This window comes from Papaver somniferum, chromosome 10, assembly GCF_003573695.1.
Source record: "Papaver somniferum cultivar HN1 chromosome 10, ASM357369v1, whole genome shotgun sequence".
Taxonomy (NCBI): Eukaryota; Viridiplantae; Streptophyta; class Magnoliopsida; order Ranunculales; family Papaveraceae; genus Papaver; species Papaver somniferum.
In genome coordinates, this window is record NC_039367.1 from 134,858,406 (window position 1) to 134,872,863 (window position 14,458).

General features: G+C 36.3%; 2 protein-coding genes and 1 long non-coding RNA gene across 3 annotated transcripts; 2 read left to right on the forward strand and 1 right to left on the reverse strand.

Annotated features, from left to right (window-relative positions):
* Positions 1–4,187: 4,187 nt before the first annotated feature.
* Positions 4,188–9,115, reverse strand: LOC113318182. The gene is made up of 3 exons (XM_026566313.1): positions 7,691–9,115; positions 5,369–6,842; positions 4,188–4,670 (listed from the first exon to the last, which is right to left on the reverse strand). Exons 1-3 carry the CDS (start codon positions 8,856–8,858, stop codon positions 4,466–4,468), a joined length of 2,847 nt encoding a protein of 948 aa, XP_026422098.1. The 5' UTR covers positions 8,859–9,115; the 3' UTR covers positions 4,188–4,465.
* A 1,367-nt stretch (positions 9,116–10,482) lies between these two features.
* LOC113317844 lies at positions 10,483–13,063 on the forward strand. The gene is made up of 6 exons (XM_026565972.1): positions 10,483–10,537; positions 10,619–11,621; positions 11,712–11,808; positions 11,894–12,387; positions 12,496–12,586; positions 12,669–13,063. Exons 2-6 carry the CDS (start codon positions 10,648–10,650, stop codon positions 12,936–12,938), a joined length of 1,926 nt encoding a protein of 641 aa, XP_026421757.1. The 5' UTR covers positions 10,483–10,537; positions 10,619–10,647; the 3' UTR covers positions 12,939–13,063.
* A 63-nt stretch (positions 13,064–13,126) lies between these two features.
* Positions 13,127–13,871, forward strand: LOC113317113. Its single transcript, XR_003343254.1, has 3 exons — positions 13,127–13,165; positions 13,242–13,379; positions 13,680–13,871. It is a non-coding gene; the product is annotated as an uncharacterized LOC113317113 (long non-coding RNA).
* Positions 13,872–14,458: the final 587 nt, after the last annotated feature.

A 14,458-nucleotide genomic window follows, 5' to 3' on the forward strand; every position in this document is an offset into this window, starting at 1 on the left:
GGAGAACAAAATATGATCCGAGGAGAGCAAAACTCGTATTCGACTCACTAACTAGGTCTGGTTCTATATAGTTTTGTAGCTTGGTTCGTAATACCCCTTGTGTCGTAATGATCATCTATCTCGTCTGGTTCTGAACTCTCTTAATAGGAAATGATATGCATCAGTACTCGTTACCCCACCCGACCTTGTAATCAGTAAACAGTAATCAACTATATATTTAGATCACGATAAATTAATGTTGAACTGAATCTCTTGAATTTCGCTCTGGCTTTGTTTTTGAATACGTACTCAATCAATTCCTTTTGATTGCAACTGAAGCATCCAAAAGAGCTGGAGAGGTTTAATTAACGATCCCCATAAAATATTTTGATCCCCTTTCTTGCCAAAATATTACCCTTCTAAAAATTTTTGTTTTTAATCGGATTTCATATAATATTAGATTATCCGTAAAGGATTTCACGAGAAGAAGAATGTGGAACTAACTAATTACTCCATTCTTCTAAATTTTTGGATCATTCATTTGACTTTTTTACTTAAATTTCATATTTGATTATCTGTGAAAGAAATTAAATTAGGATTAATAAAACGACACTTCTAGGGTTTTATGATTTTTTCATGAAAGACGAAGATGGTAAGAAAGGAAAATCCTGTTGGACATTTTCAACAAACCCTTGAATTGAAGGCATTTAGGCTGCTCCCGGGACTCGACCTGCCCGGTCAGGTCGCTGGGGGTCTAGGGGCAAGGGGGCTCCTACAGAGTGCGAGACAGCGTTTCGTTGGAAATTTTCTGTTCTAGGGTTCCTATTGTCAGTTAGAAAACTGAACAGAAAACTCGTTTTACCAATGGACGCATTGAAAGAAGAGACGCGCCTGTTCACTTTGAAAGGATGCCTGTAGAGATGAAGAGTCATCTCCAAAGGGTGTGATTTCCTCTTTAAATAGGAGACTTGTTTTCATTCAAAACATATCTCTCAACTTTCTCTGTTTTCTTTCTCACAAGCATCATCAATATCAAAACCAGTGTGTTCTTGGTTGGATCAAGCTCGTACAACCTTTGTATCCAACAACTGTTGTGGGGCTTCAAGTATCCTGACGGCGATATTCATTGACCTGTTTGTACTCGTCAATTCAATTGGGAAAGGGTCGAATAATTGTCGAAAACTGTTGGAAAATAGACACTAAAACTGGGTGAAGAAAAGAATCTTTCATTAGAGCCTTGAACCCTAATACAACATTCTTTTCTTCACCCAATTTTAGTGTCTATTTTCCAACAAATCCATTATGATCTGTATGAAGAATTTGAGTGGTTAGTAAGGGCAACTTAGACCGAGTTGAGAAAATATATAGAACAAGACCTAGTTAGTGAGTCGACTATGAGTTTTGCTTTCCTCGGATCACATTTTGCTCTCCTTCTAACATAAATCAAGTTGACTAAGGCTTGGTTTGGTAATGCTTTTATTTTTCCAAAAGCACTTTCAAAACCTATATATGTTAATAATTTTTGAAATTGGTGTTTGGTAAAAAAAAAATCAAAGTGTTTTTTACCCAAAGCACTTTCCAAATTTCTCGATTTTTAAAAGCTGAGGAGGAGGAGCTTTTAAAAGCTACAAATAGGGCTGAACATGGTTTCGGTTTTCCGCTGGAACCGGACCGAACCAGACCAATTAGGAAGAAACCAAACCGAACCATTTACTAATGGATTGGTTATGGTGTAGAAAGTGGAAAACCGATAGTGTTGGTTTTGGTTTGGTTTGACCTCTAAAACCGAACCAAAACCATTGGAAAACCGACTAATTTTTAAACTTAGTTTCTACCTTGATTAACAAGTATTAGATTCTACCCATTGATTTAGAGGATAAATATAAACCCTAAATCTAATATTTCAGTATGATATTCTCCCTCTTTCTCTTTCTCCTTCTCTCAGTCTCCTCCCTTCTCCACCCCTAACTACAGCAGTCACTGCTGCTACTCGACTTTCTTCTTCCCTTCTTCATTCTTTTTTGTTTATCACTAACTAAATTAAGATATATTATATATCTTCTTTTGATCTCTAGATTTAGAGTAAGCTTTAACTATTCTTGATATTTATTTTATTTATTTTTTTTTGTCTGTAAATTTGTGTAAACCAATACTATCGGCAGCTACGATTTTTTTATCTGTAAATTTGTGTATCTTTATTTTTGTTTGAGTCGTTTGACATAACTATTGGTTAACCAAAAACCACTGGGACAAACCGAAACCGGATGGAACCATTTAGAAACCGAACCAATGGTTAATGGATTGGTTTGGTTTAGATTTTTAGAAACTGATAATATTGGTTTCGGTTTTGGTTTGGCTAGAAACCGAACCAAAACCGACCATGAACAGCTCTAGCTACAAAAGCATAAGTTTTGGTCCCACCAAAATTTAATGTTTGATTTATCCTTTTTGTCCCTATTTTAAATTGTAAATGACAAAAGTTACCCTTAAATATATATACAATCAATTTTTATTTCTTATATTTTATTTCTTATATTTTATTTTCAAACTATTTTATGATAATCATTTCATTTAGTTTTTCAAAAATATAAATAAAAACAAATATTAAATAATAAAATATTTGTTTAATAACACGATTGATAATAATATTAAATAATGATTTAATTTTAGTTTGATTTTTTGTTTGAAAATTATATATATATATATACAAAAGAGGTTAAGTAAATTTAATATTATATATGTTTATATTTAATAATAAAAAATTTAATTATTTTCAAACCCAATAAATTTGAAATAAAATTATTTTCAGATATATATCTGTTATTGTCATTTGATACAACGACAATGGTTGAATATGATATTTTACCAAACACAGTTTGATTGTTTTTTTAATCAGCTTTAACTTTAATTAATATTTTACCAAACGTCTAATTGTTTTTTTCTCACAACACAGGACAGCAACGCACAACAGAAAAGTGCTTTTGCAAAAGCCGCAGCAATACCAAACTAGGCCTAATAAAGCGGCTCACATATGCTGCTGACCAATACATCCAGTGGTCGACGGCAATGTAGTTAATATCGGATATTGGTTTATCTCGGCCAGGACCGATACACTGGTACGACTTTTTATCGGGGATATTATCGTTCAAATATCGGTATAATATCGGTTCCAAATTTAGAGACTATAAATTTATAGCTACCATCAATTTTATCAAAAAATACAAGAGTAACTTCAATAACTTTAAAGTTCACTACCTAAAATGATAAATAAACAAGTTTTAACTAGAAACAGAAGAGTAACTTCAACAACTTAAAAATTTACTGCCTAAAATGGTAATTAAACAAGTTAAAAGTTCAAAACAAAAATAGGAGAGTAACTTCAACAATTTTAAAATTTACTACCTAAAATGGTAATTAAACAAGGATATTACAGTCTTATTCAAAATCATACGAGCCACTATTGATATCATCATTTTCAGTAACTCCATTAGCTCCATCAAGTAGTCCACAATCTGTGTCTAGCATCAATTGATCAGTATCATATCCATCATACTCAGAGTCGGTTGTGTAAGTAAACTTACTTCGAGAGCTACATGCACCTCTACTACCAACTAGGCGACTTTCTTTACCAATAATATCTTGCAAATCATCCAAAGTTACATTATCACCTTCTACCGCCAAGTCTTCCAAGTTCTGTGGATCCAACCATTCATCATGCTCATCAAGAAAAATAGGATCACGAAATATCCCCGATATATCGCGATACGGCCGATACGGCTAATATCGGACGATATTATCGCCAAGATATCGTATCGCCGATACAATGCTTATCATACTGCTCCAAGGCCGATATCCGAAATATCCCCGATATATCGGCCGATACGGCCAATATTGACTACACTGGTCGACGGCATTAATAAAGGGCCTGTCCTGATGACATTCGTAAAGGGCCTGTCCTGATAAATCTAATGGTGGAGGACATTGACATTCGTAAAGGGCCTATCCTAATAAATCTAATGCTGGAGGACATTGGTCTATGTTTTGGTGGTTAGTCTACGAAGAGAGTGTCGGAATATAATAATTGGATCTTAAGTTGCTCGTAATGTAGGACTTTCCTCAACCCAAGACATTTCTTATTTTCATTTGCAACATTACTGTAATTAGAAAACAAGACATGATTAATGTATATGCTGCTCCCAAGTTGTTTCACCGAACAAAAAGTGAACATGCACTTACTTTTCCATTCGAACAATGTTGCTGGCTTAAATATCCACAACTGATCAAACTGCGCATATATTTTGATGCAAAGAAGGTTACAACTAAAAAGAAAGTGAAGAATCAAACTGCCTTCGGTAAGGAGGCCTATTTATCAGTTCTGAAATTTACAGTTGATCAAAAAGGGTGGTTCCCAGTTGGTGCCTTGAGAAGAATAAAAAGTTTGCAGTATGATTTTGATCCACCAAAAGTTTGCAGTTTGATTTTGATGTCAGGCTGTAAGCCTAAGATATGAAGGATTAAAGAAGGGATCTTCTCCTTTCTGGTAAATGGAGAATAACTGCTTCGAGTAGTATGTGGCCAAGGTTTTACAATCTTCAAGTCCTTCACGATCAAACATTTCCAGCTCTTTTACAGACTTCTCCAAATCAGCTTCTGGGTTCCAATCCATTAGAAACTCAGCTAAATCACTTCCGCTGGAGTATAATGCATAAGACAAAGTATTAAGAGAAAATTTGAATAACCAACACATGAAAAAAGAAATTTGAGGGTTTTTGCTTTGCAGCGGTCATTTCCAATGACTGGCACTACATCCCAGTTACAAGATTTTGTTGGAGGCAGATATAAAAAATCAAAAAGGCAGCATGACATTAACAAATTGGACAATCATGCTAAAGATATGTAAGTAGAAGTTTGAGAGACTCTACTCTCTAGCAAACAGAATTAACTGTTCTTTTTCCACAATGTGAAGATAGCTTGGCATTTACATTGAATTATCTGATCTACATCTAATGTTTCCTAAGCTTACAAGTCTATAATGACTCTCTTACATATCAAGATGATCCAACCAAATAACATTCTACCACAAGGTGGTCATTATAATCAAACCAAGAATCTTTGGGTGTCAGGGAAATGATCTAGTAGTAAGTAACCAAAAAGCAGGGCAACGTTGTGCACAGTCGCACTTCCAGACGAATATGAAAAGACGGTATACCTTCATTCGACGTAAAATCTCATGTACGAGTATGGATGAAACCAAATTGTAATGAACATCTATAAATACGAACATTGATGCTTTATACTAAAACTACTAGTTAAAGGAAACCGACAAAACATCTATTGAAGAGTTAAATGAAGTGAAATAAATGAGTATAATGGGCTTGTGTTAGCAAACCTGAGTGCAGAAAACTGGCTGAACGGACCCTTAATTGATTTTCCATCATCTGCTTGCTGCCTATGTAGAGCACAAACAGCTTTCATACAAAGGACGGGATCCTTCTCAAATGAGGAACGCATATCTGCTTCATTTTGCCATTTCATCTCTATATTTGTGTTACTTCTCATCATTGCTACAACGCGACCAAAATCCAACTCAATATCCACTGCATCTTCTGAGTCGCTTGAGCTATCTCCACTATCAAGCCCTTTTGCAAAACGTCCACCCATACTGTCATCCTCGCTCTCACAACCAGCCTCCTGTGCCACTTTCTCTTCGTCATTCTCAGAAGTTAGGTTGCCTATCATTCCTTGTGCTGATGACACAGACATTTCACGATTATTCGGAGCTAAGATGTCTTTGACATTTTTAAATGTTTCATCAGCCTGACTCTTCTTTTCTTCATGCTTTCTCGGTGATACCTGTCTTTGATGTGAAGGGGAGACGAATTCTTCAACATTTTGACCACCAGAAGAGAGTGCAACATTCGACGAATTCCATGCACATAGATTCATTGGAGAGAATTTGAGTTTATGAAATACTGTAAGGTCGTCGAGTACCTTCTCTTGAAGTACACCAAGTAGAGTTGTATCATTTTCCTCACCGTCACTGGTTACAATTTTCAAAAACCTTCTTCCTTTCACTGCGGAAGATAATGGGCTATCATCTTCTTCACAACTGCTGTCAGATACCTCACCTATCTGATCAGATAATGTTTTTTTTAAACATCTTTCAGTTCTATTACCAGTTGAAACGTGCATCCTTTCTGTGCCTCCAGAGTGAAAAACACGCCGCGGACTAATATTTTCAAAACATCCACCCATAGTGTCACCCTCTCTCTCAGAACCAGCCTCTTGTGCCACTTTCTGTTCGTCATTCTCAGAAGTTGGGTTGCCTATCTTTACTTGCGCTGGTGATGCAGACATTTCAAGATCATTCGGAGCTAAGATGTCTTTGACATTTTTAAATGTTTCATCAGCCTGACTCTTCTTTTCTTCACGCTTTCTCAGTGATACCTGTCTTTGACCTGAAGGGGAGACGAATTCTTCAACATTTTGACCACCAGAAGAGAGAGCAACATTCGACGAATTCCATGCACATAGATCCGTTGGAGAGAGTTTGAGTTTAGGAATTACTGTAAGCTCTTCGAGTACCTTTTCTTGAAGTTCACCGAGTAGAGTTGTATCATCTTCCTCACCGTCACTGGTTACAATTTTCAAAAACCTTCTTCCTTTCACTGCGGAAAATAATGGTGTATCATCTTCATCACAACTGCTGTCATATACCTCACCTATCTGATCAGATAATGGTTTTTTTAAACATCTTTCAGTTCTATTGCCAGTTGAAACTTGCATCCCTCCTCTGCCTCCAGAGTGGCAAATACGCCGCAGACTAATATTTTCATCCTTGTTGTCACAGATCTCAACAGTACCTGCTGGTTTCAAACTATATTGCTCAAACAGATGTATCTTTTATAATAGAATAGGACGGGATGTTAATGGACTAATAAAATGCAAGTAATTTTTCCGCATGGGTCGTCTTTGTGGTCGTTTATACTTTGTACTACTGGCAGAGGTAACTATATGGTCAATTCGACCTTTACTTTTATACCATGTGGTTAATAAGAAAAATGAAGCTATTAAGATTTAACCCTTACAAGATTATAATGTCTCCTATAAATACATAGACGTAGTTTTGGTCTAGGGGAAGAACCGGGAACAGAATCTCTAACAGCCTTATAATGACACCAAGTTTAGTGAATACACATCAGTAGGTCAGAATTTTTGGCTCTTGCAGAAAACCACAGGCTCCTCCTAAAGGTGACATACCAAGTTTACAAAGCAATAATGGAAGGAACATCATATATAAGATCTGTTATACTGGTAACAGTAGAATTGATTAAAACAAAAAAATCAACATACGTTGACTATAGACGGGATTGCTTACGGACAATTCAAAACATAAGAATGCAAAAAACTGTCGTCCCAATTAATATTACCAATTACAAATCCCCAAACTCAAGGAACAACACTGAAATTAAAAACTCTTTTGTGGGCTAGTACAATAAATGCCAAGAATGTGGATCGCTGGAGCCTCGTCTCAACAGTACTTACACAGGATATTCCCTTCACCAATTCAACAAAGAGCAAGAAAGAAGTGGTCTATATGAAAGTGAAGACAGGTAAGAGAATGTTAAAGTTTTACATGAACATAAAAATAGGATATGGGCGAGCAAGAGTGATTATTGAGTAACTAAAAAACATATCTAAATGTCATTACCTGAGACATGTGCATCTTTGTTTCCTTGAGATGAGAAGTTGTTACTATCTCGAAAAGCAGAAGTAAGAATCTTTTCAGCATTATTCATCATTTTCTTTGTGAATGTCGTCCGAGCCACATAGGCCTCATGAGTCCCACCATTCATTTCACTGCGAAGTCTTCCGTATATATCGTTCTCCCTTTTATCATTGCAAGAATTTTCATTATGCAAACCTCTTTGGTCACTTTCTCTTTCACCATAATCAGGAGAACCTACGGAACATCTCAAAGTCGAATTTTCTTCATCTAACCCCAAGTTCGGCAATTTCAAGTCTCTTTTATCACTTTTCATCCTCTTGCCTAACAATTTTTCCAAGTAAGTGATTCTAACTTGAGCTTTCTTCTCCACCTCGCACATAACTTTCCGTTCTTCTTCTAAACTAGCTATTCGCTCATTCAGCTGAACACATAATCCCTTATTTTCCTTAACCTCATTTTCAAGAGAAGTCACTCTTGCTTTCTTCTCCTTATACCTCATACACAACTCGTTATACTTAGTTCGATAACCATCTGACTTTTTCTCTAATTCAAGTTCATATTTCAACCTAAACATCGCTTGATTCTCCAAGTATTCTTGTTCCGCCAACCCTTTTTCTATAACAACTCTCTTATCTTCTTCTAATCCTCTAATCTTTTCATGCATTTCACTACATTGTTTCCTGTACTCACTAATTTTTGCAGAATTTTTCGAGCAAGTTAGAAACTCAAATTGCCCAATCTTCTTCTTGAAACCCTCGATCTTCTGACACAATTCATCGAACATAAACGTGTACTCGTTAAAATCTTGTTCAGCATAATAACATCTCTCATATAAGTCTCTCAACTTATCCTCAAGTTCACGACATTCCTCTTCTTTCTCCTTAAATGATGCATACAGAACAGAGTTCCTATGTTCCTGATGATCTAAGATTTTTTTCAACTTTACATTTCTGGCTTCTACTTTATCCAGAATCTTAAATCTCTCCATCAAATCTGAATATCTCCTCTTCCAGGTATCGATTTCATCCTCTTTCCTTTTTTTATCTTTCTTTTCTGATGTAAAATCATCTCCTTTTCTTTTTTTATCTTTCTTTTCTGATGTAAAATCATCTCCTTTTCTTTTTTTATCACACCCCCAATCGGATTCCATTCTATGAAAAAACCCTTTCGCAGAAAATTAAGAACTATGCCTAGGGTTTACAATATATGTACCTTTTAAATGAAGTTAATTAGAGGAAACAAAACCAGTACTTAACCATTTATAGTTAGTAATCATCATATCTGAAAAATATACAAAACAAATAAAATAACGTTTCAAAAGATCAAACCTAGTGTTGATGAACTTCAGAAATATGCTTGCGAAGGAAATCACAGAGTTTGTCTGGAAGTACTTTATAAGAGAAGAGGGAAGGTTGTGTATCGGAGAAGAAAAAGATAAAAGGGCAAATTAATAAAGTGTCCTGCTTCAAACCATATAATTAATAAACCGGCCAAACTTTTAAATTCTTTTAGAAACTGGCCTTTCTGTTAGAGTTGACACCTGGGCCCACCAGATCGGTCAGCTGCGTTGAATAAGTCAAACTCGGTAGGAGAATTTACGACTGTGCCCTTGCCCATTTAAAGACCCGTGTGGTCTCTCACCACAATTTCTCTTTCTCCCTCGTTCTCTTTCTCCCTCGTTCTCTTCTCCCTCGTTCTGAAACTAGGGTTAGGTATTGAAGCTGTTTGAAGCTGGTGTTATTGAAGTTGTTTTTGCTGAAGACATAGATGTTAGCAGAAAGACCAGAGTGTATTTGGAAGAAAAGTTATACATATTTAGGGATTCAGAGATAGTGGTGATACAGTGAAGATGAGGTACAAACCGGGATTGAAACAGTCTGAATCAAGGTAAGATTAACGAAACCCGTGACTTAATATATGATGAAAATCATTGTATTGATAGTTAATTAATTTAATTGATCGATTGATTTTTAGGGTTTCTGTTTTTTTTCCTTTGTAATTAGGGTTTATTTGAAACCAAATTTTTATTGTTTAATTGGGGTTTAATTTTCGTGATTGGGTGTTTGATTTTAAGTAATATTGCTTAATTAGGTTTTCATTGGGTTTTCATAGGTTTATATCTGATTTTGTTTCATTTGTGTTGCAGTCAGTTCAAATTTAGGAATATCAGTGTATATGCGGAGCCAAAGAATGAGACTTTGGTATTTCCTGATTGCCATAGAGATGAAACAGACTTGATGACACTTAAGTATATGGTGTATAAGGGTTTGCCTATGGATGTTAAAGAGAAGTTTAATTTATATTGGTTTAAGGAAGAATGTCTGCCACTGCCATTGTTAAACAATGATGATTTTGATAATTTTTGGGAGGATTCTTTTGTAAATGAGGATGGATGTATATGTTTGTGGATGGGGATGAAAGACACAGTGTTTGGGACTCCAAAGACTACACCAAAGAAGAAGACAGTTAGTAAGGGAACCACCCCTAGAAGATCCCCAAGGCTAAATAGTGTGGATAAATCAGTTGAAGGTGCATCAAGAAAGCTGAGTTTCATGGATGTGCCCATATCCAAACATTCTCAGGCTAGTAGCAGTGGTTGCAGTCAGTCAAAAGCTACAAATGAAGTTAAGTTTGTTGAAGATGTGGACAATATTCAGCTGGAAAACACCAAAGAAGATGAATGTCACCCAATTGAGAATCCAGAAGCTCCTCCAGTATATGACAGTGATGAAGACATTGAGTATGGGTCAGATGAAGAAGAACAAGAAGAGAAAGAAGAAGAAGAAGAAGAAGAAGAAGAAGAAGGAGAAAAAGAAGGCAAAGAAAAAGGTATATTTCATTTATAACTGATTTCATTTATTTGCATTTGTAACTTATTATATGGTACTGATGTTGATCTTGAATGTGAAGGTAAGGATGTGGATGAAAGACCTGCTTACATGGATGACTTTGATGATGATTTTGGTCAGTACATGAAGGGTGAGCATGATGTAGATCTTTTCCCTGAAGAAGAAGTTTTTATTCCAGTAGATCCTAGCAAAATGGAGGTAAAAACTAGATTTGAAAATAAGGAAGCATTTAAGAAACATCTCAGGGGTTATTGTGTTCTTAATAAGTGTCAATATATTTTGGATAGAAGTGCTCCCTCTAGAATTAAGGCTGAGTGTAGGTTTAAAACAGAACATGATTGTCCTTGGTTTGTGTATGCTAGCAAGAAAGAGGGTGAGAAGACTTTTGTTCTTAGGAAAGTGAATTTGGAACATAAGTGTGAAGGGGATCCCCAAAATAGGAATAGATCTGCTGATCCTCATTTTGTAAAGGATTTTGTTCTTGATCAGATGAAGAATAAGCCTAAAAAAGTTGTTCCAGACCCTTATAAAATCAAGGAAGACTTCTTAGCTGAAAAGAGAGTAAATATACCATATCAGTGTGCATGGAAGGCTAGGAATCTAGTTTTAGAGTCATTATATGGGAACTATAAAGAAAGTTACAATGAAGTACCAGCATTCTGCAAGATGTTTACAAAATGCAATGATGGGTCTGTTGCTAAGTTCACTTTTGACACAGTGAATAACACCTTTGAAAGCATGACACTCTCATTTGAACCTGCAATGAGGGGTTGGCGAAAAGCATGCAGGGGAGTTATAGGGCTTGATGCCTGCCATCTAACAGGGGAATATGGGGGAGTATTGATGGCTGCAACTGCACTTGATGGACAGAATGGGTTAGTAATGTTAGGAATTATGGTATGCAGAGCTGAAACAAAGGAAAATTGGATCATTTTTTTGAAGCATTTGAAGGATGCAATATTAGCACATCCAGTGAAAGTGGCTTTCATTTCAGATAGGCAAAAAGGTTTATTGGAAGCTGTTGGTATAGTGTTCCCTGGCCATCACCACAGATACTGTTGGAGGTAACTTTCTTGTCTAACTTTGTTTCTTGTTTCTTTTGTTTGTCAGATCAGATAAAGTCCTTATGTTAATTGCAATGTGTTAAAATGCAGACATTTATACAAAAATTTCAAGAAGGATTACAAGGGTCTTGAATTATACAGTTCTTTATGGAATGCAGCAAAAGCATACAAAGAAAAGCATTTTCAGGTTTGACAGTTCACAACAGTTCTTTGTTATTGGTTTTATGCACTATTTGACAGTCAAGTTAGCTAGTTTTTGATTGGCTGTGCAGGAACATTTTGACAATATTGTGAAACAGAGTGCTGCAGCTGGTGCTTATCTCAGTAGAGAAGATCCTGCTACATGGTCCAGGGCCTTTTTTAACCCTATTCACTGTTGTGAACATATGAACAACAATTTTTCAGAGTCTTTTAACAATATGATCAACAAGATGAGAAATAAACCAATTATAATGATAGGAATAATGTATGCTAACTTAGTGATGGGTACATGGTACAATAGGAGGACTGAATCTGCATCATGGGTAGATGGTAATTTGGTTCCTACTGCTGTTACATTGATTAAGAAAATGTTGGAATTTGTGACTGACTATGGTGTTGACCCTTGTGTGGCTGGAGAGTTATATATGGTGACTAGTCCAAAGAATTCTGTGTTCACAGTGAACATACTTGCCAAGACTTGCTCTTGTTTGCAGTGGCAGTTGAGGGGGTTCCCCTGTATGCATGCAGTGAGTGCATTGCATAGCATAAGGCCACAATGGAGAAAGTAAGATTTCTCTTTTTTTAAATCTGTACCTTGTCTCAGAACTTATTTATGCAATTTCTAGGCCTTAAATGTATCTAGCACTAACCTTTACATACTCTGCTTGAGCAGGTACTGCAGTGATTACTATTCAGTGGAGAACTATAAGGCCACATATGCACCAACTTTTGCACCACTAGATGATAAAAGTGAATGGGTCCAGGTACTTTTTCTTCTTAAATTTGTAACTATATGCCCTATTTATATTCTCAACTACATTAATATAAGTGCATTTGTTCTTGTAGCCAAACATGAACAAGAAGATCTTGAACCCTCCTCACAGTAGGAAACCAGGAAGACCCAAGAGCAAGAGGGTAAGAAGTTATGATGAACCTCGTGTTGAGAAGACAAAAAGGAGGTGTGGGAAATGTGGAAATGTTACTAACCACAACAAAAGAACATGTGCTGGTGGTGAAGTGGGATCTAATCCAACTGCAAAGAGGCAAAGGACTGAATGTGATGCACAAAGCTTCACCTTCAGCAACATAGAGCCAAGTCAGACCACCGTTTTCTGATTTTTTGTGTTTAAGAAGACAATATTTTTTTCTTTTGTAGACTTGAATTAATGCTGAATCAAAAGTGGATGGTTGTTTATTAGTACATTTGCAGGTTACATTTTCAGATTGTTGAGTTCCTTACATATAGCATTAAGTTGTAAACTTGAATGCATAATTCTGTTTTTTGCAGCAATGAAGACTTCATATGAGACCCATTTAAAACCGTCACAATCTGTACAAGTGAGGTATGCTATGTTCTTGTTGTGTTCATTCTTGCAAAATTTCATCTCCATCTTTGATTTGCAGTGATCTTTGTTGCAGGTTTGATTTTGCAGTGGGCAGTTTTTGAAGCAATGACCAGATTCTCCGCAAGCGTAACAACCATTCTCTACTGGTAATTTCACCATCTTGCATTTGACAGGATCGATGGCATCGTCAAACCATTCAAAGTACTGACAGGTTGGAATTGAACACTTCAAAAACATTTTTTCGTTTGTTTCTTTTGCTTTTGAACACAATAGTTGCCTTATACCATTACATGGTATATATTTGCACCTGGAATAAATCCAAGGACATACCTTTGGATCATGAATTCCCTGTGCACATATAGAACATGAAATTAGGGGTTGTTTTAATCTTAATCTTACCTTGCTGCTGCTACTGCTGCCTGGAGAGTTTACTTCATTTTGGCTCATGTCTTATTTATTTTTATTTTTTTGATCTGTTGAGTATGACAAATACTATGGTTTTTCTCTGCAGGGCCTAATTTATATGAATGAAGCTGAATCTGACCGTTACAAATCCAACCGTTACAAATCCGACCGTTGCAATGAGTCACCGAGTTGACTCGATACTGGTTTGGTTACGAACTCAGACGAGGGTTAAGTCGTCTTTTACCTAGCAGGTTAACTGCCACGTAGCCAGTTAACTATCTAAATTCGTTTTTTGAAAAAAACGGGATGGAAAATGTCAATATCGGCCAGTTTATATAAAGATTCAAAAAAACGGCCAGTTTCTTAAATATGGTTCAAAAAGGTGGTTACTTTATTAAAAAGCCCAAGATAAAACTGTACTAAGAACTGAACAGTCGCTTTTTGTCTTTTCTATTTTTACCCCTATAACTTCATTAACTCGATGGGATTTAGGCTAGGACTGAATAGTCAATGAGGAAGTGACTACACCTACTCCCACAGTGCGAAAATGTGTGATGATGTGATATTTTTATGTATTCGTGTCATACTAGTCAGCAAATAGTCTTCTCTTGAGAAGTGCGACACTTCCTCCGCTCCCTTCCCCCACTCCTTTCTCCCGTTCCGTGTCATCCGCCCTTGATTCCTGGATTGAAATTAATAGGGGGTCACATTATTATTGAATTTGATCAATAAATACTTGACACATAAGTGGGGAAAAGGAGTGGGAGAAGTGTAGCATTTTCGCTTCTCTTCACTACAGAGAATATGGGGAGATAATAGATATAACGAACACGAAGCCGCTACACTTCCCCCATTCCTTCCCCCACCCCCTTCTAGCGAACTTAG

What these genes read in the sequence shown, in the direction of transcription:
- LOC113318182 (XM_026566313.1), bottom strand. Translation starts at nt 8,858, where the DNA reads ATGGAATCCGATTGGGGGTGTGATAAAAAAAGAAAAGGAGATGATTTT. An exon ending in CAAAGATGCACATGTCTCAG is followed by an intron (nt 6,843 to 7,690) that starts GTAATGACATTT and finishes TGAAACCAGCAG; the next exon opens with GTACTGTTGAGATCTGTGAC. An exon ending in AGCCAGTTTTCTGCACTCAG is followed by an intron (nt 4,671 to 5,368) that starts GTTTGCTAACAC and finishes ATTATACTCCAG; the next exon opens with CGGAAGTGATTTAGCTGAGT.
- LOC113317844 (XM_026565972.1), top strand. Translation starts at nt 10,648, where the DNA reads ATGGATGACTTTGATGATGATTTTGGTCAGTACATGAAGGGTGAGCAT. An exon ending in ACAAAGAAAAGCATTTTCAG is followed by an intron (nt 11,809 to 11,893) that starts GTTTGACAGTTC and finishes TTGGCTGTGCAG; the next exon opens with GAACATTTTGACAATATTGT. An exon ending in ATAAGGCCACAATGGAGAAA is followed by an intron (nt 12,388 to 12,495) that starts GTAAGATTTCTC and finishes CTGCTTGAGCAG; the next exon opens with GTACTGCAGTGATTACTATT.